Genomic DNA, 23,734 nt, shown 5'->3' with positions numbered 1-23,734 from the left:
CTTAACAGGCAAACCACAAGCAGCTGCAGATTATAAGCAGCCACTATCATGAATGCTATTCACACCAACTCATGCACTGACACATGCGTCCACTCACATGCACACATGCATGATGTCAAAGGGTTGTGTTGTGCTGAAATCTGGATGTGAGATGATGGATGGGTCCGTCTACGGTGGCGTGGAGAGCGCTGGTATGCAACAGGGTAAAAGTCGACTGTCTCCGAGCAAGACTGATAGGAGTTTATTTATATCCGCCTCATCTGGCACCTTCTACCTCTGACACTGAGAACAAGATGAAGTACTGCTGAGAGACGGGAGGGATAGATGAAACCAGGAAAATATATCATGGAAAAAGCCATGTAATGTGAAAGCTCTTAAAATCGCTCACCGAAATGGCCCTGCAGAGCCAGGGTAGCTGCACAAAGACCGAGGTTTCAAATAGGCCTGACGTTATTTCATAGTAAAATAAAGTAGGGAAAATGTTTTTTAATCATCCAAGAGAAGCCGTCTCTGAATCGGACATTGGGATGCGTTACTCTTCCTCAGTTCCTAACCTTTAATTGCACTCATACTTTATTTCCTTTTTCCCTCTCTCAGGTGAGTCACCCTGGGTCATTATGACCGAGCGCTACGACTGCCACTACTGCAAGGAGTCCCTGTTTGGGAAGAAGTATGTCCTGAGAGAGGAGAATCCCTACTGTGTGAAATGCTATGAGAGCTTGTACTCCAACACCTGTGAGGAGTGCAAGAAGCCCATTGGCTGCAACTCCAGAGTAAGCAGAGATGTTACAAACGCCTTCAAATACGAGCCCGACCGTGCTCGCTGTGTGTATTTCTGTCTTGAACACTTAAGCCAGCGCTCTGACAACCCGCCTGTTCTCGTAGGATCTGTCCTACAAGGACCGCCACTGGCATGAGGAGTGCTTCAAGTGCTTCCAGTGCAAGCGCTCGCTGGTGGACAAACCCTTCTCCACCAAGGATGAGCAGCTCCTCTGCACCGAGTGCTACTCCAATGAGTATTCCTCCAAGTGCCATGACTGCAAGAAAACCATCATGCCAGGTAGGATGAACACCACAGAGTTTCATGAACACAGTCCACAGGAGGCTAATGTGGGAATGGAAAATATAAAGTGATGGCCAAGGTAACAGCATAACAACAACAACAATCCTCTGTTTCTTGTGTGTGTATTTTACATTGCTGCATGTATTTAATGTTATTTATAACTTAATATGGAATATTCTTATTCTTAACTGATATGGATAGAATGAAGGACTAATGTTGTTTTGAGTATTCTTAGATGCGTGTCCATGGCAGTTTTTTTTTGCCCCCTTTTTTTCCAATTAGGGTCTGAGAGGTGACCGGTGCAAAGTCACTGACAGTTTGTCTACAATTATCTCTAATTGTTTTTGCATCCCGACTCCCCCACCTTCATGTCTCTCTGAAGGCTCCAGGAAGATGGAGCACAAGGGGAACAGCTGGCACGAGACCTGCTTCACCTGCCAGAGATGCCAGCAGCCCATTGGCACCAAGAGCTTCATCCCTAAGGACAACCACAACTACTGCGTGATCTGCTATGAGAAGCAGTTTGCCATGCAGTGTGTGCACTGCAAAAAGGTACGACACCAAGCTGTACAAAACGTCCAAAGTGATTTCCAGAACCGGATCCGTTTTTCTCCATTTCCATTGAAAGGAACGTGATTACACCTTTGTACTTGAGATAAAGCAGTGGCCTCTCTTTCCCGATCCGCCTTATCAGCCCATCACTACCGGCGGGGTGACCTACCATGACCAGCCCTGGCATAAGGACTGCTTCCTGTGCACTAGCTGCAAACAGCAGCTGTCTGGCCAGAGGTTCACCTCCAGAGATGACTTTGCCTACTGTCTCAACTGCTTCTGCAACCTGTATGCAAAGAAGTGTGCCTCCTGCACCACCCCCATCAGCGGTAACCAAATTTACTGCTTTACTGGCCACACCAGTAAAAGTGTAATCGCTGAGGCAGTTGTTCACCTTGTTGTTGCTGATTTTAATTACCCCCCCCCCCCCCCTACTTTCAGGTCTTGGAGGCAGCAAGTACATTTCCTTCGAGGAGCGCCAGTGGCACAACGACTGCTTCAACTGCAAGAAGTGCTCCGTGTCCCTGGTTGGCCGTGGCTTCCTGACTGAACGTGATGATATACTGTGCCCAGAGTGCGGCAAGGACATCTAATTCGGTCCGAGGAACCACGTTATGCAAGAGAAATGACAGAGAAGCAATAAATACTACCAGAGCACCACAGCTTTACTGCATAGAATTGCCACGACTGTCCATCATTGTGTGCAATTAAATGCACACATAACAGTATCATATCATTTAAACATGTTATGTTGTTCATTCTCAGACAAAACTATGACCATTATAACTGTTAACATGCAAAGATCATCGCTAATGAATCAGCAATGATCGCATGTATGATAGTGTGGAGCATCTTGAAACAGATCTACAGAGTTTATGTACTATCCACTTTGAAGTGTAATAATTACTGCTTTGTGCATGGATTGTTGCTGTAATCAGCAGTTTGTGAATGAGCTCTGTTATCAATAAAATATATCAAAATGGTGTTGTTGCCCTTATAAATGTGCAAACAAAAATTCCTGTTCTGGGAAATTTTGAACAGATTCACACAAAGGTGGGTCAAAGGCTTTAAGAAAAGATACATTTTATTTGTTACCACAATATTAGTAAAATTACATGAAGTACAGAACTGTGTTCCAATGCCAGTGTATCAAGCATTGGTCAAAGCTGCCAATTACCCACATGTGATCCATTTTATTGACATGATTTATATATAAATGGAAACAAATGGATTTAAAATACCTTAAATGTTTTGGATGATCTCTATATACATTCATCAAGACAGTCAATGCACAACAATTTTCAAATACAGGAAAAGAAATATTTCGTTCATAAATCCTTTTTTGTTAACATCAAGTGATATTGAATATATACTTCCTTTGTGTAAAAATGGCTAAGCAGGTATTATTGCTTATATTATGATCCAAATGCATCACGTGACAACATCTAGAAAAATTATTGAAATGGCCCTGAGGTTTGAATATGTTCACTAGGAAGAGGAAAATGACACCTACCATCATTCCAAGATGTACCGTTGTTTTACGCTGGTCATAAAGTTCAGCTTTAATCTGTTTTATATCACACTCTTTAGTTATAATCACAAAAACTGAATCTATTCTAAGTATGTAAAAACTTCACACAGTATGCCAATCACCATCTCTGAGCCTTTATGGTGTATTTGAATTAATCAAAAATCAATCTGTCCAAGATACGGGATGTGGAAATACATTTTATACAAGCACACTCACAACCCACCACACACTTCCTTGCCAAAAGCCCCATGCACAGAAACAGCACATTAACAACCGCAATGTCATTAGATAGAGTCTCAGAGAACAAGAATCCTGTTGCTTGTTGCCTCAATGTGTGGGACTTCAGGACGGTGATGTAAGGAAAGGGCACTTGAGGTCGTACAACACAAGGTGGAAGGTTCTGACTTCACAAGCAAGACAGTCTTCTTAACCCCCCCCCCCCCCCCCATGTCAGCTCTTAGACTGGATCCTGGACTGTAAATTGGCCTTGACAAACAGGTTACAGGGTTCAAATTCCAATTTGTAATGCAAGTAGCGACAGAATTAAACAGAGGGAAATTTTCGGTCCCTTAGTTAATCCCATCAGAGGTCTGCATGCACTGGGGTCAGAGGTCATGGCCATGTCACATGCTGGATCTTTTTCTTCACATCTGGCGATTTCATTGCAACCTGAAAAGAGAGAAAACATATCAATAGATAAAGAAGACAAAGGAGGTGATTGATTTAATCTCTTTAGTTGTTTTTGAAGAGAAACAGAATTTAAATTCCAGTGTAAACAACCTGTCAGGGTTGTGTTCATATTCATTGACACATTGTCTTTTGAAAACACCGAGTAACAAAGAATCACATGTATTATGAATGCATATATGTCAGAGTATGTACTAGTGCACTTTCTACTTGTCCCGTGGGGGGGTCGCCACAGCAAATCAATGCGTATGTGGGTCTATATTTGCCAATTACAACACAAGTACATACAATAAATAGACAAAAAACACACAATATGGACAATTGTGCTGTTTTTACGTGATTCAACACATTTCTGTGTAATAATACATAAATGAAGTGACAGAAGAAACATCTTTACCGAGGTGTTTGATTCCCGTTTGAGGTTTGTGCCTTGGTCAGTGCTGAGACAGAGTGAGGAAGAGGAAGAGGAGGAGGAGGAGGATGTGTTTCCAGACAACTTGCAGATAGGGTGGGGCAGGTTTGCTGTAGGAGGGGGCTTCAACCGGTTGGTGATTTCTGGTGACACAGTGGTTCCCTCTGGCTTCTTTACTTTTATTGGACCACTGAGAGAGGAACTCCCGTCAAATACAATCAGAGGCCTTTTCCTTTTGTGATCATTATTGGAACTAGAAATGACAAAAGAACAAAGACAGGAATGAGCAAGGCAAACTTCATCAACATGATAAGAGCTCTTTCCGAAGTCTCATTAACGTGTTTCATTCTGAAACCGACTATATTTACCAATGCTATCAGCATTTTATATGTCCCCACTGCACAATGCATATGAATATACAGCATTGGTAATTATCATGATTGTTACTCAGTGGTTTAAATGAATAAAGATGAAACAATTCTTCCATAGAGAAAAGATCACATGGTAATTTTAGAATCATTTTAATTGATTTTTAGTAATGTTCTTGTTCTAATTTCTGGAAAAACCTGGATTATGAAGGTGCCACTTTAAAAATGCAGTTGATTGAAAAACACTGATCAATATTTATCCTGTTCCTCCTCTGTTCACTATATTCACAGTTTATATATATACATATAAAGCAATCAATAAATGGATTAATCGTGAAAACTTAACAGAGGGAAAAAAATATGCAGTACTCTAGTGCAGTGACCAAACCAAACCTTAATCACCATCATTGACAAATATTTCAATACTCACTAACAAATATATATTATTTATTGCATTTACAATGATTTAAGAGTCTTAATTTGCTCTGTTTTAAAATTTGTGTCATCATAGGTAATGGAGGAGAGTTCAGATGAATATAGAAATACTACACAGAACAATGCAGTCCAAATAGAGCTCAAATACAACAGTCAAATTACGGGGGGAGGTTGCCCTGAATACTCTCAATAAAACCAGTAAACCATTAAAGCACCGCATTAAGCCAGCAGAGCCGTTACCTGTCTGACCGGGCACCGGCCGGTGTCTGCCGCCCTCGTCTCCTCGCCATTCTCTTGCCCCACCGGCTGCTGGGCAAAGTCCTCTGCGGTAGCGGGATGACGTGCCGCAGGTAAAGTTCTGATAGCCGGTCCCTGCTACAACAGTCGCTGGTACAAATACGCTTCTAGTTAAGAAAGAAAATTATTTTAGCCCGCACTTCCGGATATGACAATAATTAATCAACGTCTAATTGTGAAAACGCGATGCAACAAATAATTGTATTCGCTATGTCGACTGTTAGCCATTTTGCTAAGCATGTGGCATCTTTCCTCGATTAACTCCACATCAAACGACACTTCAAACGTTTCTCTCTAATTACTGACTCACCTCATTCAAGATTAGCTGCATAAACTCCTGGGACAGCAGCTCAGGGTGCAGTAAGAGATCCACATTCGAGATGCTAACAGCCTTGACGTCTTGTGTCAAAGAAGTCGCCATATTTGTTGGTTACCCAACATGCAACGCGGCATAACAACCCACAAGTATAGACGTGATCGGCCTCTAACCGGAAGTGACATTTTGACGAACGCTGAGTGACAACAACAGACATCCAGTTGTAGCCTATGCCATAAAAACTCCAGTGGCAGCTATGCATACATATTCTTTTTGCACATACTTCTTGCATACCATATATTTATACTGTCTCACCTTCCTCTGACTTGGTTTTTAATTTTTAATAATTATTTTATTATTTCCGTTGCTTTATCCTTGCTTCATCGTAATCTCGTTCTGCAGTGCATCTCTGATGTAATGTCTGAATGACAATAAAGGAATCTGAATCTGAAGTTACCATATGGGGCTATGATACCATATCATAAAGCTTTAGAATATAGCCTAGTAGAATAGGGACGTAAGCTTCTTGTCTGCTCCATAGACCCTCACCATAGACTTTCAACATAGGTTTTCCTATGAAATAAAATAAAAACAACCAGATTGATTGTTTTGTTAGGTTTTCACAGAAACACAAGTGAACGTCCGCTCATAAAGCGCTTGATTCGGCATAACAATGGAATGTTCTTATTGCTATTTAAGGCCATCACGTAAAATAATATTGTTCCAAACATAAAACCTTGTGCCGCTTTTTTTTTTTATTAAGGAATTTTGTTGAGCATGAAAGATTCATCGTTGACATGCACAAACTAAGATCGATGAGATGTGAAGGACTTTAACCAATTTAGAGCAGTTTCATTCCGTTTTAATGTTCGAGCATTGGAATAGCATGTGATTGTCAACAGTCCCAAATGCAATACTAAGATATAACAAGACATGTACACAGACAAGACCCTCAACTGAAGCAATCCTTATTATAAATTAGAAATATAATCTGTTCTGTAGGATATAATTTGCCCCTGGAGCATTGGAGCCTGATCAAGAAGCAATATCCACATGGAGTACAATTATTTGTCACAGATTAAGACAACAGACATGGCAAGAAGACCAAGTATATTGTTTTTCATGCTTGGTTGATATTTTCTGTTTGTTTTATTGTTTGTTGGTTTTCAAAAGAAGTAATTTTAGAAGGTTTTTTCTTAATTGGAGCCATGCATGCTTCAGAATTCTACTTCCAATGTTAGAAGTTCTAAAAATACAGCGGGCCCTGAGCTGGTAAAGGCTTGTTCCAATGAGTCATGGGTCTCTATGACTCTCACCATGTTAATAATTTTAAACAGCAAGAGAGTGCTTTCAATAAAGAGCTGGGCGCTGCCACTAAAGATGATACATATCCATGTTTTGGAAGTTGACCAAGCCTTCCACATGAACAGCAAAACCCAGTTCAGTAACTCCATTTTTTCCAGACAAGTAGCCGCCACATCTTCTTGTCATGTGGGGACATCCTTCTGACCTTATTTGGCTCATAAATCAAATGTATAAAGGTTGAGTGAAATACTTTTGTTAATAAAACACAAAGTGCTCCTCATGTGATTTCCATTCATGGAAACAACCTCAACAACATGTCAATTATAGGAGGGCAGTAACCGCTCAATAGCTTCATGTGAATGTTGCTGTGCTGTACAGCAGCAACCTCTGGCTCACTGAAGCTGTTACTGAGTGCATTTTTATTTATTGATTCAGATTTGTAGTATATACATATAAGTATCTCAAAATAAAAGCTGTAGTAATTATGATACCATACAGTTAAACACAAACACAGGGCATTCTGTTAGTGCAGGCTTCACTCCTCTATCCTGGTCGAAGTCAGGATTCAAACTGCCAACTTTAGTGAAGTTGATGTACATCCATCCACAGAGAATATGCATTTAACATCCCAGCAATGTATTTCCACCGTGTATTAATATGGTTTATGTACATTTAAAAGCAGCTGCTGGGAATGGCCTGTTCATCCGCGCACTCTGCTCTGTCACATCCATCACTTTTAAAAACTATATTTATTGACTTGTTTACACAATTAAACAATTTGAGTAAATCCACAGCTTAATAAATAAATACACTTATGGTTTAAAATAAGTTTCACCTCACAAGTTCATTAAATCTGTTTGTCAGTTTAGCTTACAGACTTTCCTCTGAGGACATCACAGAACATTAATACCACATTTGTTTGTTTGTTTGTTTTTTATGAAGCTCACTCCACAGACTGAAATGACGCTTAATGGAGGTACAGTACTGTGAAACGGGAAAGCGAGCTGACAGAATATTTGTCCTTGTTTCAATGACGTCGATTCAACCAGTGCATCTTGGACTCAGCGGACAAAATAAATGACATTCCAATCTTCATTTTTCTTCGACCCTTACAGATGTGTAATCATTAAAATTGATCTTAAAACGTTATTCTTGTTCTAAGATTATTTTCACATTATCCATAATAACTTTTTAAACCCTCATATTCCTCCTGATTGCTCATTATGAGGAGCCGCTTCACACGGCCGACTGCGTTTCGCTGCACACGTAGATGTTGCTCGGCCTCACTCGCCTGCGGCTCCTGCCCGGCACTCTGGGGCACAGTCGGCAGCTTTTGGGAATGAACTCCTGACAGGCCTCCCTGAACTTCCTGATCCTCCAGCAGTAGATGACAGGGTTGAAGACCGTCTTCAGGTAGCTCAGCCACAGAGCGCCTATGCTGACCGGGTAGAAGGCCGGGCTGTAGTAGAACTGCCGGCTGAACACTGCCAGCAAGCTGATCACTGTGTGTGGCAGCCAGCACACAGAGAAGCCCACGAAGAGGATGAGGATGGTGGTGAAGGCTCGGGTCTTGAAGCTCATGTCCACCTTAATCTGAGGGTGGCGCTGCCCCCCAGCCAGTCTCATTTTGCTGATTTGATTGAGGGCTGGTAGGCAGGAATGCTCACTGGTGTGGTCGTGGATGCGCAGAGTATTGCGGCGCACCGTTTTAAGGATGCACATGTAAGAATACAGCATGACTGCAAAGGGCACAAAGAACACGGCTACGGCCAACAGCACTGTGTATCCGCGATCCGCCATGGAATGGCTGTATCCCAACACGCACTGCGGCGCCCAGGCCCCCCCGATGCCCGCTGCGCCAGTCCTCCAGCCGACGACAGACGGCAGGGAGACGCACAGGCTCAATATCCACGAGCCTGCGATCAACAGCTTGGCCCTGTGGGGGGTCAGCTTGTCCTGCCGCTGCACGATGATGAGGAAGCGATCCACGCTGATGATGAGGAGTATGGACACTCCTTCCAGCACAAAAAGCCAGTACAGCATGATGGACGCCCGGCAGAAGCCACTTCCAAAGCTCCAGTCGGCCGTGGCCACAGTGATGGCGGTGAAGGGCATGCAGAGCAGGGAGAGCATGATATCCGAAAAAGCCAGCGTGGCGAGGAGCAGGTTGATCGCAGAGCGCATGGCAGGTTTCTGGTAGACAATCAGACACACAATCGCGTTGCCGAGGAAACCAATGGTGATCATGAACGTCATTATGGCGGCCAGGGTGACTCGCAGCGTGATCGATATGGTAGGAGTGGCAGCTTCTTCCCGGAGACGTCCCGCTGCCTCCTCGGCTCCGTCTGGCTCCGTGAAGTCGCACTCCTCCAGCATGCTCTCGTTACAGAACGCCATAGCGGCTCCGGGCAGGGGATGTCAGCGCACGAGAAGCAGCATGCTGGATCACAGCCGCGGCAAACGCGCTGCGGCGGCCTCCAGCAGCTGGTCGGCCATGAAGGCGTCTAAGACAGACAGAAAGAAATATTGATTTATTTTAGATCTACATGAATGTTAGGTTTTGTGGTTCATTGAATGAATGAATGAATGAATGAATGGGTTAGGGTCAATTTTAACACTGGTTAATTTACAACAATTATCACAATTGATTAAGGAACACAATATGCATTGTTAAATTATTATTATGATACCAACTACCTAAGTAAATTCAAACATTAACTCAATGGTGCGTTGTCACATTGAAACACAGTGTGCATTATTATTATAGCAACGATAGCATGACGCAAGCACAGACAAATTCTGACTGGGCTATCTGATTAGAATGTCAGAGTCCAAATGCTGAGTCATCTTTTAGCCACTGATTATCCAAATGTGAGATAGTGAGGGTTGTAATGATGCTAACTGTAACCCACGGATACGACACGCAGAGAGCTACAGCTGAACTGGGATCGTAAACAAACAGTCACAATCAGATGCAACCTTCATACAACAGTGAGACATCTTCACACACACACACAAACACACACATGACACATCTGTTGCTATGGTTTCCAGCTCCTGGTGGTTGGACAATTCAAGCAAAAACGACATGTCGAGGACATTCTGCCGTTCAGGTCTCTGATTTGGTCCCAGGTAGTCGACGTAGGGGCTGGGAGAAGAGAAGACCTGTTAAGATCACGTCATCCTGCCCTAAGGTGCAGCGAACGTTAGGTCGGGTCAAAGGTCCAGTAGATCCGGAGTCTTTAGAATAACATTGTTGTTATTGTTGCTGCAAATACTGCTGGTCAAAAGCCAAACCCATATTTACACTTTAAGGCTTGTCTCCCAACAGATTTCACTGAATCTACCAAAATCAAACCGAATTAAAGCCGCAAGCGGCGTTGTAGGCCCTCGCCGGCCGACAGGCCGTTGAGCTGACCCGCCGACGCACGCCGCTTTTGTCCTGAGTGCTTCGCAAGTGTTTAGATTTGAGCTGCATGAGTAGCTCACAGTTTAGTCAAATCGTTATTTGGATTATATGGCCATGTGCCATCAGGAGTTTCAATCCAATATGGCCGCCTTCCTGTGTGTCTGGGGGCGTGGCCACAATACTTTTTTTTTTTGCCCTGACATGACGCACGTCTGTACCGAATTTCGTGGCTGTCCGACAAAGTTGGCGTCGGACCCCTCCCCATAGGAGGGGTTGCCATCGCCACGGCAACACCGTAAAAACAACAACGTGGTTACAATTGTGTTTTTTGATCGGGACCACGTGAGGGACTTTTCTGGTAAGTTTCAATCATTTCTGGCAAAGTATTTTTTTAATTCCCATTCAATTTTTGTTATCGTTCTCTAGGGGGCGCTGTAAGGCTGATTGTCAAAGTTTCCCTTTTAAAGTGTCCAGGTAGGAAGGGTCAATAAGTGTTTAAAATTTGGTTTGGATTGGAGTGTGTGTGTGTGCAAACGCTGACTCTGCAGTTTTTAAAATTATATCCAATATGGCCGCCTTCCTGTGTGTCTGGGGGCGTGGCCATAATACTTTTTTTTTTTTGCCTTGACTTGACACATGTGTGTACCGAATTTCGTGGCTGTCCGACAAAGTTGGCGTCGGACCCCCCATAGGCACAATGCATTGTGATTTTTGTAGGTGGCGCTAGCGCGCCACTTTTTCATGCCCAATTTTAAAACACATAAAATAATTAATTTTTCGCCGGTTCTGAGCTTGGTTCAAAGTTTGGTGAGTTTTCGAGCATGTTCAGGGGGTCAAATTGCCGTTTAAACAGCAGAACAAAGAAGAATAAAGAAGAATTAAAGCCGCAAGCGGCGTTGTAGGCCCTCGCCGGCCGACAGGCCGTTGAGCTGACCCGCCGACGCACGCCGCTTTTGTCCTGAGTGCTTCGCAAGTGTTTAGATTTGAGCTGCATTGGTAGCTCACAGTTTAGTCAAATCGTTATTTGGATTATATGGCCATCTGCCATCAGGAGTTTCAATCCAATATGGCCGCCTTCCTGTGTGTCTGGGGGCGTGGCCACAATACATTTTTTTTTTGCCCTGACATGACGCATGTGTGTACCGAATTTCGTGGCTGTCCGACAAAGTTGGCGTCGGACCCCTCCCCATAGGAGGGGTTGCCATCGCCATGGCAACAGCGTAAAAACAACATGGTTACGATTGTGTTTTTTGATCGGGACCACATGAGGGACTTTTCTGGTAAGTTTCAATCATTTCTGGCAAAGTATTTTTTTAATTCCCATTCAATTTTTGTTATCGTTCTCTAGGGGGCGCTGTAAGGTTGATTGTCAAAGTTTCCCTTTTAAAGTGTCCAGGTAGGAAGGGTCAATAAGTGTTTAAAATTTGGTTTGGATTGGAGTGTGTGTGTGTGCAAACGCTGACTCTGCAGTTTTTAAAATTATATCCAATATGGCCGCCTTCCTGTGTGTTTCGGGGCGTGGCCATAATACTTTTTTTTTTTTGCCCTGACTTGACGCATGTGTGTACCGAATTTCGTGGCTGTCCGACAAAGTTGGCGTCGGACCCCCCATAGGCACAATGCATTGTGATTTTTGTAGGTGGCGCTAGCGCGCCACTTTTTCATGCCCAATTTTAAAACACATAAAATAATTAATTTTTCGCCGGTTCTGAGCTTGGTTCAAAGTTTGGTGAGTTTTCGAGCACGTTCAGGGGGTCAAATTGCCGTTTAAACAGCAGAATAAAGAATAAAGAATAAAGAATAAAGAATTAAAGCCGCAAGCGGCGTTGTAGGCCCTCGCCGGCCGACAGGCCGTTGAGCTGACCCGCCGACGCGCGCCGCTTTTGTCCTGAGTGCTTCGCAAGTGTTTAGATTTGAGCTGCATGAGTAGCTCACAGTTTAGTCAAATCGTTATTTGGATTATATGGCCATCTGCCGTCAGGAGTTTCAATCCAATATGGCCGCCTTCCTGTGTGTCTGGGGGCGTGGCCACAATACTTTTTTTTTTTGCCCTGACATGACGCATGTCTGTACCGAATTTCGTGGCTGTCCGACAAAGTCGGACCCCTCCCCATAGGAGGGGTTGCCATCGCCATGGCAACAGCGTAAAAACAACATGGTTACGATTGTGTTTTTTGATCGGGACCACATGAGGGACTTTTCTGGTAAGTTTCAATCATTTCTGGCAAAGTATTTTTTTAATTCCCATTCAATTTTTGTTATCGTTCTCTAGGGGGCGCTGTAAGGCTGATTGTCAAAGTTTCCCTTTTAAAGTGTCCAGGTAGGAAGGGTCAATAAGTGTTTAAAATTTGGTTTGGATTGGAGTGTGTGTGTGTGCAAACGCTGACTCTGCAGTTTTTAAAATTATATCCAATATGGCCGCCTTCCTGTGTGTTTGGGGGCGTGGCCATAATTTTTTTTTTTTTTTGCCCTGACTTGACGCATGTGTGTACCGAATTTCGTGGCTGTCCGACAAAGTTGGCGTCGGACCCCCCATAGGCACAATGCATTGTGATTTTTGTAGGTGGCGCTAGCGCGCCACTTTTTCATTCCCAATTTTAAAACACATAAAATAATTAATTTTTCGCCGGTTCTGAGCTTGGTTCAAAGTTTGGTGAGTTTTCGAGCATGTTCAGGGGGTCAAATTGCCGTTTAAACAGCAGAATAAAGAATAAAGAATAAAGAATAAAGAATTTTTGCAAAAACAATATAACTTTTTTTCTGAGTGTGCGATTTCTACACAAAATACATTTTCGGAATGGTCTCGACGAGGGCTACGCGTCTGTGGGGGCACACAAACACGAGTTGACGAGCTTCGCTCGTCAACTCGTGTTTGTGTGTGTGTGTGTGTGTCTGTGTGTCTGTGTTGTTTAGTGTCGGGGTGTGTGTGTGTGTGCTGTTGAGTGTCGTGGGTGTGGGCGTGGGTGTGTTGGTCGCCCGATGGTTGACTCGCTGCGCTCGTCAACCATCGGAAGACAGTTACAAACACGAGTTGACTCGCTGCGCTCGTCAACTCGTGTTTGTGGATCTCTGTGTGTGTGCATTTGTGTTGTTTAGTGTCGGTGTGTGTGTGTGTGTGCTGTTGAGTGTCGTGGGTGTGGGCGTGGGTGTGTTGGTCGCCCGATGGTTGACTCGCTGCGCTCGTCAACCATCGGAAGACAGTTACAAACACAGTTGACTCGCTGCGCTCGTCAACTGTGTTTGTCGATGTCTGTGTGTGTGCGTGTGTGTTGTTGAGTGTCGGTGTGTGTGCTGTTGAGTGTCGGTGTGTGTGTGCGTGAGTGTGTTGGATGCCGAGGGTTGACGAGCTGCGCTCGTCAACTTTGTCGAGGGTTGACGAGCTGCGCTCGTCAACTTTGTCGAGAGTTGACGAGCTGCGCTCGTCAACTTGTCGTCTTCTGCGTTGCAAAAGCAATAGCCCCTTACGCCTAGTATAGGCGCTCGGGCCTAATAAAGAATAAAGAAGAATAAAGAATTTTTGCAAAAACAATATAACTTTTTTTCTGAGTATGCGATTTTTACACAAAATACATTTTCGGAATGGTCTCGACGAAGGCCACGCGTCTGTGGGGGCACACAAACACGAGTTGACGAGCTTCGCTCGTCAACTCGTGTTTGTGTGTGTCTGTATGTGTGTGTTGTTTAGTGTCGGGGTGTGTGTGTGTGCTGTTAAGTGTCGTGGGTGTGGGCGTGGGTGTGTTGGTCGCCCGATGGTTGACTCGCTGCGCTCGTCAACCATCGGAAGACAGTTACAAACACAGTTGACTCGCTGCGCTCGTCAACTGTGTTTGTCGATGTCTGTGTGTGTGCGAGTGTGTTGTTGAGTGTCGGTGTGTGTGTGTGTGTGCTGTTGAGTGTCGGTGTGTGTGTGCGTGAGTGTTGGATGCCGAGGGTTGACGAGCTGCGCTCGTCAACTTTGTCGAGGGTTGACGAGCTGCGCTCGTCAACTTTGTCGAGAGTTGACGAGCTGCGCTCGTCAACTTGTCGTCTTCTGCGTTGCAAAAGCAATAGCCCCTTACGCCTAGAATAGGCGCTCGGGCCTAATTACAAAGACAGACAAAAGGGCCGTCAAAGTTTACCATCATTTTTAGAGTTGAGTAAAGACAAAATATGATATTTAATGACTGTACAACATCACAGTTGTGAAGATGGACACAAATGCTGACGAAAACAAGACGTCCTCGTTGGATGTAATCAGTATCGATTAAATGATTCCTTTCAGTGATTGAATTCTTCATTCTGCGCTGTTGCATGTTAGACGTTGAGGTTCTTACATGTAACACACAGACACATGAAGTCATACTGCCACCAATAAAAATAAAACTAGGCAGCAATGAAACGATGATGGCTGGGTCAGAAGGAGGACGCTACTTGCCTTGTGGCTGTTTATTTCCTGCAGCCTTCCTCACACTGGTCCAATGATGAGACCGGTCTGAGGAAACAAACGAAAACCACATAAGCAAATGATCAAATGATGGATTGAATCCACCTCTTGTGTTCTTTCTGTGTCTCCAACCATCTCAGGCCTTCATCTCAGCTCGTCTTCATCACAGACAGGACAGATCATTACGGGCAGCAAAGACCAAATAACATCTGAACGCACGGAGCAGAACAGTAAGAGCCCATCTCCGAGGCTGAACCAGGAGAGCGGCTGTACCTCGGCGTTGCGTTTCATGTCAGGTTTCTCCTCAGCGTCTCGTGATTTCGTTTCTCCCCCCGTGCGCGTCGAGCTTCTCCCAAAACATCCCACTGTGCACATTTCACCGCCGCGTCGATCGCCATCGTGATGCTGGCGGATGATGCTGGCGCCAAAGGAGAGCAGGTGGTCGCCCAGATAAAGGAGCAATGCGGCAAATAGTGTCATTTTAATCCTGGAATATTTTAAGAAGCGGCAGAGTCTCCAATCTTTAGCTTTCTATTACAAGTGGAATACTTAGCCTGTGGTTGTTGTTGTTGTTTTATTATATTACATTAATGCGTGATAGATCATGTCGCGTTTCAGTATTTCGGAAACCTTTTTTTTTTTAATTTCGGAAAAATGTAATTATTATTTTTGTCCAGAAGGTGGCAGCATTGCCCTTTACACTAGAATTCAGTCGCGTTTCGACGTTTTTTATTTTTATGTTTTTGTTTTATTGATATCTGCAGGCTATATTTTCAGTTTATTTGAATTTTTAGAGGCATTTCAAAGCATCACACTACAACACCAAACCCTTACATTCCACTGAGGTTGTTGCACGTCAGGGATTTTAGTAATATAGACAGAGGATCTGAACAGAACAGCATCTACATACCCAGATGTATTTATTTTGATTTAAAAAAAAGGTAAATCAATTTTAACTCGGATTTAATAGAAGAAACGTGCATATTCTCAGTCCTGAAAAAATCCACACACTTGCCATGCAGCTATAGATTCTTTTCAAGGACACGCTTGTCTAAATTGGCATCATGTGTTGAACATGCCAATCAAATGAGTTCCACTCGAGCGCTCCAGCACATGCATGCTCATCACGTCCGGTGGCGCACACACACAAAGCGCTTGCTCGGGAGAAAATTAATTTCTCTGTCCATTATTCCACAGATGTTTGCTGTAATTTCTTCCTCCTGAAGGATAATTTGGTTCTTCATCATTTTCCTAAAAAGGCAGAGTGAAGAAGGCTCTCTGTAAAATCAGAATATGCAGAGAAGTAAGATTATTGACTATTTGCTGGCAATGTTTGATTTACATTCCCAACACCTTCAATTCACTTTTAGGTATTTGATCTATGGCTGAATTCAGGAGTCACGAGTGTCATTTTTTTCACCTTGTGTAAACCGCTGTGTCTGAACAGCATCGCATAATCACATACCGGTAAGTGAATTAACACCAAAGAGCAAGGAATAATAATAATAAGCCATAGGATTCAACGTTTGAATTATCATTTGACTGGGTGCAGGTTGGTGTCTGTTTGTGCACGAACAATGAGATGGGCTTATCGTGATATAATTGCTTTATGTAAAACACCTCTGAACAAGGCTTTAAGAGCAATTAAGAGTGATTATATTTGCAGATTTTATTGGAGAAAGTACTTAGAGTGTAACTGCAAATATGCCCCCCCTTGGCAATCATGCAAGACAGAATACTACAGCATTGAATAATGCACCATTTAAACAACACACACATGCATGAGCACAGACGGCACGTTACACTGTGAGCGGATTCTGTTGATTGATGGGTTTTAGGTTCAGGTTACTCTAACATCATCATCAGCTCGTACCTTCAGATCCCAGCATTAATATTCAGGGGGGCACCCAACGTTGTGTGATGACAAAACCCATTGAAGGGCTTTTTACCCCCCCCAATCCCATCTTTATCTCTCATCTTGACGTCGCTCAGCTTTGAGGGGATCACATCGCAATCCTGGGAGCTTAGATTTAGCTTCCACAGAACCTGGGATTTTGCATCTTGGTATTAGAGGTATGATTGTACCGAGCTCCGGCACCACGTCTCCACCTATGTGTGATATGGGACGGGAATCGAACCGACGACCTCTCAATCACAGGATGACCCGCCGAACCACCTGCGCCCTCATTCCTTCCTTTCTCAGCTGACCTTTGACCTGCCTTCAGGCATCAACAGTGGCTTGGGACTTTGGTTGCAGGGTTCAAGTCCCGGGACAGACATAAATACAGTCTGGATAGGTGCCTGGAGAGGGGCCAGTCTACCTCGAGAGTACTGCCGAGGCGCCCCTGAGCAAGGCTCCGTCCCCGACAACTGCACGCCGGCCATGGCGGCGCCTTCACACTATGCCCTCTCCACGCACATTACAGGGGCCCCTATACAAGCGTGTGATTTGTTAAGAGGGGCCCATAACAGGGTGTAAACAAAATGTTGTTGTTTACACATTAACAATCATTAATAGCAAAGTTCCGGTCTTCATGAGGAAGAACGAGAACCCATTTAGTGCAGCTCTGTTAAAGGAAGGAATATATTTGAACCAAAAACCATAGCATGAATTAAAAAATGACTTTATTTATGCAATTTAATAATGTTATAATTGAAGTTGCCCTTTTGTTTTGTTTGGCAGCATCGCTCCATATTTCGCTGTGTGTGTTTGTGCGTGAGGAATCTTAATAATGATGGTCATCTCAGACATCATAATGCAACTCCTTATTTCATCTTTATTAAATAGCATGTCTCTTCCTTGAAAATAAACACAGTGGAAAAAATAAATAGTACAAATCATCACATACGAATACACAGAAAATGCACTTGCATATAAACTCAGGAGAATGTCTTCTGATTTAAAAAAAAAAAAAAATCCCATGAAGGAGAACCCCACATTGGAATAGTCTGAAATGTCTCTACCGCCCAAAACATACGTCTACGGACACAACACAGAGAGTGAGAAACACGCCCGACAGATAAATTATTGCTTATTAAAAACATCATAATGCTGATTAAAGTACATTAATTCAATGTCTTTCATTAAAAAAGGACCGACAGCCAGTATATAGCCTGTATAGGACATCAAAACCTGCAGCATTCAAAGGGAACTTTAATTTTTACCATTACAGAGAAAGAAACTTTGTGTTTACCTGAACTTTGCAACATCAGATTGCTACATGTCCATTTTCTGGGCTGTTTTGCTCAAAAAATATATACTTTTCACAACTTTCTAATAGTGAATCATGTTTTTTTATTTTTGTGTTCCAAAGTTTGTTCTATAGTACAGAAAAATACCCAAAGATGCATAAAAGTAGACGTTTGTCGAGCAGGAGTACACGCTGGATAATATTACTGTGGATCTATATCATGGAAAGCTGTAAGAAAAGTTTATCAGTTCCATCCAAGGAGGATTGAATATTCGAAAAAGTTATTCAAACGCGTCACGCGTCAGATGTATTTCTTATTTTCACGTGTCGCTGTACATCCTCTTGCAGTCTAAGGAAGGCGACGGCGTGTCGGGACCCATGCTGCCCACCTGTGAATAAGGGTCCTCGGGGGTGCGCGGCAGGCCGGGCGGCGTCATGCGCTTCTCCTTCTGCCTGCGGTTGCAGAACCAGACCCGGACCACCTCCTTCTCGAGCTGCAGAGTGTCCGCCAGCGAGGTGATCTCCTGCGCGGAGGGTTTCGGACACTTGAGGAAGCGGCTCTCCAGCGCGCCTTTTACGCTCACCTCGATGGACGTGCGCTTTTTACGCTTCCTGCCCTGCGTGGCGATCTTGTCGATGCTGGTCGGGTTTCCCGTCGTGGAATCTGCCTCCTCCAGCCACTTGTTCAGCAGAGGTTTCAGCTTGCACATGTTCTTGAAGCTCAGCTGGAGCGCCTCGAACCTGCAGATGGTGGTCTGTGAGAAGACGTTCCCGTACAGCGTGCCCAGAGCCAAGCCCACGTCCGCCTGGGTGAAGCCCAGCTTGATCCGCCGCTGCTTGAACTGTTTGGCGAAATGCTCCAAGTCGTCTGACGTCGGGGCGTCCTCGTCCGAGTGCGGCTCTTGGCTCGCCCCGGGATGCTGATGGCTGTGCGCGTGGTGGTTATGGTGGTGGTGGTGGTGATGGTGGTGCTCCAGCTCCGGGGATTCCCTGCGCACCAAGCCCGGGTGCATGAGGCTCTGCCCCGCATGCGAGCCGAGCATCCCGTTTACGGTAAAGCCGCCAGCCTGCGCGTAAACGAGGGACTGCTGCTGCTGTCCCTCACTGCCTCCCCAGCTTCCCGGATGCGCCTGATGGGGACCCAGATGCGGGGACCTGTGGTGAAGAGCGGAGCCCGGGTGCAGGTCCTCCCTGCCGGCGTTCCTCTTTGCGTCCTGCGGCGTGGAGCTGGAGGGCCACGGAGAGCCCGCTTCGACTGCCGCGACCGCGGCTGCAGCTGCTGCCGCCGCTGCGTGGGGCAAAGATGTCACCCACTGGTGCGCGTGGCTCAGCATGTGCCCCCCATTGCTCGCAACCATGGCCCCCTGCATGAAGTCGCTCTGCGCCATCTTTAGAGAAGGGTCTCCCCGGTATCCACCGGGCACGGTGGTCACCGCTGCGCCGCCCGGATGCATCCCGACAGCCCTCCGATCGGAGTGGAGGCTCGGGCCGGATAGAATCCTGTTACCGGCGAGGTACGGACTCGACGTGGCTGTGGCCATCCTCCCAAATCATAAAGAAGAAATGGATCTTTCTCTTGATTTTTGTTTTGTCACAATCTGGTTCTAATTCATGAATAAATGACGCGTTTGGTTTAAAATCAGTCCAATGAGTTTCTCTTTACAGCTCGTCTCTGCTGAGACCAGTCGGAGCAAGAAAATAACGGACTTCAAAACTTTTTGTTTCTGTCCCCGGATGCGCGTTGTGCGTAATCCTCCGACCAGATGATGCGGCGCAGCTTCTGGACCGCTGTTTTCATAGATATAACGCGATTGATTAAATAATGGCACAGACGCGTGAGCTGCTCCGGTCCCTTTGGTAGTTTTTGCTCAATCCATCTGCTCCTCCCGGTCCTGCGTGAAGCGACAGAGACGAGCGTGTGTTTGCGCGCCGGCGCAGGCTGCGCATTCTTCTCGCAGCTCCGTCCAATTACAGCAGAAAGGATGCGCAGAGCTCCTGCTGATTGGACGCTCAGTGAGAACTTAGAACGCTCAGCCTCGGGGAGAAGAAGTTGGAAAGAAAAAAATGCCAAATATTATTTAAAAAAATTACATTACGGCACATAAAGAACAATTAGAGAATGTTCATCCAAACAAAGAAGAAAACAGCCTCTTATTATTATTATTATGTCTTTAACTGTATCAAACCACTATTTATTTCTATTGATTCCGCTGTATTATTACATTGTTATGTATTTCTACAGTCGCAGAGCTCAGGCCTGCGTCAAGGATACTCAAATAGCTGTGGGTCCATCGGATTTATGCCTCTTGGAATATTACGCTCTACTTTTCAAGTGGTAAAAGGGCCACAATGGCGAGACGCACCGTATCGGTCTGCGCCGAATGCGCACAAATCCAGGTTTGATTTCTTTACATCCTAAGAACATGTTGGGTCAGTTTATGGACGGCTTGATAGATTTAAGGACCGGGGGAGGCGGCATTGACTGAGATCCTTGCGCTGAAGACAGATAGCAGAACTACAATATTATCATGATATATTATCAGCAGGGCGTCTCGAATCATCCAAATGGTGGAGGAGGAATAAACAAAAGTACTTTATCCCAATAATTAAATCCACTCTCAAATATGTTATACTTAATAAAGTTAAAGACTTAGATTTATAAGATTTTATGACACATCGATATTTTGTAACAGAAATATGACACTGTAGTAATGATATAAACTTGGCTATTATTTATTTGTGGGCAGCTGTAAAGAAAAGGTAACACCATAAAATATTACGCAACAAAATACTCATGGCCATGCAGTAACTAATGCGTTGAGCTGCTTTGCCTTTTAACGTGTAACGGCATCCAGGTGGAGTTAGTTCACGTATGAAGCATTTTGAGGTGCTTATACTTTCAGATGTAATTGAACTATATCCTTTATGGGATTTCTAATGAGCTGTAAAAAAAACTTTTTGGCAGGTTCCAGAAAAAGCAAATATGTTTTTTTTAAATCACCCAAATATTCATTTTGAGATTACTTTGTGTTGTCACATTGTCTTTGCTCCATAAACATAATTATCTTACACATAAATCTATATTTGTATCGTCACTTTGTTTTTGTGGTTTTAAAATTAATCCAAACAGATGAAGATGATATACAGAAATAACACGTAACATATGAGGTTGTGCAGGGATCTATCATATCATCATGAATATATCGTCATTTAGCTCAATGGTTGTTATTAAATGTTAATAAAAGGTTTACTGTCTCATGTGCCCATTATCAACATTAACCTCCTCCTCCGTGGGGGGGGGGGGGGGTATGTAATATGGTCTTTCTGTTAGCAACATAAATCAAAAGGCTCTGGACGGATCTTGATAAAATCTTCAGGAAATGTTGGGAATTTTACCAGAAGATTACATTTTGGTGATGATCCAGAAGAGATCCTATAGATTCTGGATCAGTTTGAAATTTGTGTTAACATTGCAGTCAACGGAGCTTCAAAATCTGTTCCTAAATATCTTGGTTGATTATTGAATATTATTATTCAATTATTATGTTTATGGAATTTGACACAGTCATGATGGGTGGGGTCGTCTATCTTCAAATACGGATCCCGATTGTGGATACTGTCAGATTTTCAAGAGCGATCTGGATAAAAAAAAAAAATCTGGGATTTCCCATTTGCTTATAATGAAGGCTTTTTCAAAAAAAAAAAAAAAAAAATACATCTTGTGAAATATGCATTCAATTCACTCACCAAACATCAGTCATAAAGGGGTCCGATATGAAGTATCATGCAAATATTACATTGTAACATTGAAAACTTCATTTACAGATTCAAAAATCTGTTAAAGATACACATCAACTCCGATTCACTTTGACTTTTCATGGTTGGTGTATAAAGATACCAAGAACAATTTATAACCTTTTGATGACGATCCAAGTCACCATGTGGACGGTGTAAATCTAATTACGAGGGGAATGAGCTGCTCGGAGGAGTGCTTTTCTAGTTCTACAATTTCCTTAACTGGTGCAAACTGGACTGTGAGGTAATCAAATAATTTATTTGAATATAACAGAATCAATAGAAACAATTTATAAAACTCCTCTTTGCTGCAGACCAATAGTCGGTACGGAGCATTGATAAGTGAAGTCTTATCCATTAATGAAGTTGCTAATAGCGTATAGATCTATAAACTATGATTGATTTTAATGCTTGGCCGTCGTTGAGCTGTGCACGGCAGCGTTTCTTTTGCGTTTGCAGCCTACCAGGACAATGCAGGGGAAACCAGACGAGTCTGGGAATGCAGTAATGCTTTTCATGTGTTGTGCTGGCTGGTCACAGCACTGGCTCCTCGATTTGTTATTCATGAAGGAAGCTGGGTGAAGAGGCCTTCTTATGATGCACATGTTTCTCTCTGCTCTCACGTTCTCTCCCCGAGAAACTGCTTGAAACCGACGCAAATAATCGGACTCAGTTGACGTGAAGGCAAAAATTAATCCAGCATAACGAGCACGACACCGTCAGCTAATTGACATTATTGTTTCTCTTATATATCTTACAAATGCTCTCTCTCTCTCTCTCTCTTTTGCTCTCTCTTGCTCGCTCTCTCTCAATATGCAGATCTGCCCCAGGGCTATTTTCTTTGGTAGACTTTTGAAATATGCTAATGCTTCGAACAAAAATTGCAAACAAGAAAGCAAAAAAAAAAAAAGCCTTCATCTGGGCTCCAGAAGTTTTCCATTGAAAAAATAGGATATTCCCTTGTTCGTGTTCTTGTTCTTGTTCAGTTTGCTTCGTCTGTCAAGGGTCTCTAATTACCGGTAAGCACAGAGAGAGAAATAGAAACCAGGTATAGACAAAACAAAAGTGAAGTTGAGAGGACAACAAAAGTTGTTGTTCTCAAGTGTAGTTATGAGATTAATGAATATTCCTTCAGCGACTACAATAAGGCTTCACTCTGTATGACCTCTGTGTGTTTATGAGTATATACTGTCGGAGTTAAGAGGCAAATCTTCTGAATGTGATGTGTACAGCATGAACCGTGTGCACGGCAAACACCGCACAGATAACAGAGCTGGCTGCACCTCTGGTGGCTTTCATCCCGAGCTCATTGTGTTCCATCTCTTCAGTGTCATCCCGTGGTTCTGATCAGGAGCGCGTTTGACCTTCAGCTCTCCCTGAGTCGGAGCGATTCTTCACAGCGTGAGGCTCTACCCACAACCCCCGCTGTGTGTTTAAATCCGAAGCCGAGGCAGCCACGGGGGGAATACAACCGAGGGAGAGGCAAAGTGTGTTAGTCAGGTGATGGAGAGAGAGAGTTGGGAAAGGTGGACGTGATCGTTCCCAAGTCAAACACAACGAACAGTTGGAACATTTAATGGCAGAGCTCTAAATGTCCGAAGCTGATGAACAGGGGAAGCTTATGAATCTGGTGATGAGGAAGTGGAAGGCGCCCGGGTACGGATTAAAAAAAGACGGAAGCAAAACGTGAGCAGGTGAGGAGAACAGCTGATATTTGGGCTGATCGCCCCGGACATCAAGATGACAGGAGACTCAGGAATAACTATCATGTGTGCGAAAGAATAGTCTTGCTGACTGGACTTTTAGTGAACAGATGGAGTGGGGAAGCGCTGGTATGGTTTGGACCATTAGGTCTGAATAAATGGAAATCACAATGTGAAAATGACGTTCAGTAATCCCAGTGGATTATTTGAAAGGGGCCAAAGCGACCAGGAACACTTCCAAGAAATG

At 43.9% G+C, this 23,734-nt stretch overlaps 4 protein-coding genes across 4 annotated transcripts; 1 reads left to right on the top strand and 3 right to left on the bottom strand.

Annotated features, from left to right (window-relative positions):
* The first annotated feature begins 601 nt into the window (after positions 1 to 601).
* LOC137917043 (four and a half LIM domains protein 2) lies at positions 602 to 2,598 on the top strand. The gene is made up of 5 exons (XM_068759928.1): positions 602 to 773; positions 886 to 1,060; positions 1,446 to 1,615; positions 1,758 to 1,944; positions 2,057 to 2,598. Exons 1-5 carry the CDS (start codon positions 618 to 620, stop codon positions 2,206 to 2,208), a joined length of 840 nt encoding a protein of 279 aa, XP_068616029.1. The 5' UTR covers positions 602 to 617; the 3' UTR covers positions 2,209 to 2,598.
* Positions 2,599 to 3,628: 1,030 nt separating this feature from the next.
* LOC137917047 (ashwin-like) lies at positions 3,629 to 5,766 on the bottom strand. Its single transcript, XM_068759931.1, has 4 exons — positions 5,656 to 5,766; positions 5,289 to 5,452; positions 4,231 to 4,498; positions 3,629 to 3,815 (listed from the first exon to the last, which is right to left on the bottom strand). Exons 1-4 carry the CDS (start codon positions 5,764 to 5,766, stop codon positions 3,759 to 3,761), a joined length of 600 nt encoding a protein of 199 aa, XP_068616032.1. The 3' UTR covers positions 3,629 to 3,758.
* Positions 5,767 to 8,202: 2,436 nt separating this feature from the next.
* LOC137917046 (high-affinity lysophosphatidic acid receptor-like) lies at positions 8,203 to 9,363 on the bottom strand. Its single transcript, XM_068759930.1, has one exon. It carries the CDS (start codon positions 9,361 to 9,363, stop codon positions 8,203 to 8,205), a length of 1,161 nt encoding a protein of 386 aa, XP_068616031.1.
* Positions 9,364 to 18,309: 8,946 nt separating this feature from the next.
* On the bottom strand, positions 18,310 to 19,539 carry LOC137917045 (POU domain, class 3, transcription factor 3-B-like). Its single transcript, XM_068759929.1, has one exon. The coding sequence runs from the start codon at positions 19,528 to 19,530 to the stop codon at positions 18,310 to 18,312; it is 1,221 nt and encodes a 406-aa protein (XP_068616030.1). The 5' UTR covers positions 19,531 to 19,539.
* Between the last annotated feature and the right edge of the window lie 4,195 nt (positions 19,540 to 23,734).

The sequence above is a fragment of the Brachionichthys hirsutus genome, unplaced genomic scaffold (genome assembly GCF_040956055.1).
Source record: "Brachionichthys hirsutus isolate HB-005 unplaced genomic scaffold, CSIRO-AGI_Bhir_v1 contig_1368, whole genome shotgun sequence".
Lineage (NCBI taxonomy): Eukaryota > Metazoa > Chordata > Actinopteri > Lophiiformes > Brachionichthyidae > Brachionichthys > Brachionichthys hirsutus.
The sequence above is the reverse complement of the archived record's forward strand: the minus strand, read 5'-3'. Positions and strand labels throughout refer to the sequence as shown.

Bases quoted from the DNA above. Each gene is read 5' to 3' on its own strand.
- LOC137917043 (XM_068759928.1), top strand. From the start codon at position 618: ATGACCGAGCGCTACGACTGCCACTACTGCAAGGAGTCCCTGTTTGGG. The intron at 1,061-1,445 runs GTAGGATGAACA...GTCTCTCTGAAG, and splicing joins CAAGAAAACCATCATGCCAG to GCTCCAGGAAGATGGAGCAC. The intron at 1,945-2,056 runs GTAACCAAATTT...CCCTACTTTCAG, and splicing joins CTGCACCACCCCCATCAGCG to GTCTTGGAGGCAGCAAGTAC.
- LOC137917047 (XM_068759931.1), bottom strand. From the start codon at position 5,766: ATGGCGACTTCTTTGACACAAGACGTCAAGGCTGTTAGCATCTCGAAT. The intron at 5,453-5,655 runs GTGAGTCAGTAA...TTTCTTAACTAG, and splicing joins TGCAGCTAATCTTGAATGAG to AAGCGTATTTGTACCAGCGA. The intron at 3,816-4,230 runs GTAAAGATGTTT...CTCTCTTTTCAG, and splicing joins AACGGGAATCAAACACCTCG to GTTGCAATGAAATCGCCAGA.
- LOC137917046 (XM_068759930.1), bottom strand. From the start codon at position 9,363: ATGGCGTTCTGTAACGAGAGCATGCTGGAGGAGTGCGACTTCACGGAG.
- LOC137917045 (XM_068759929.1), bottom strand. From the start codon at position 19,530: ATGGCCACAGCCACGTCGAGTCCGTACCTCGCCGGTAACAGGATTCTA.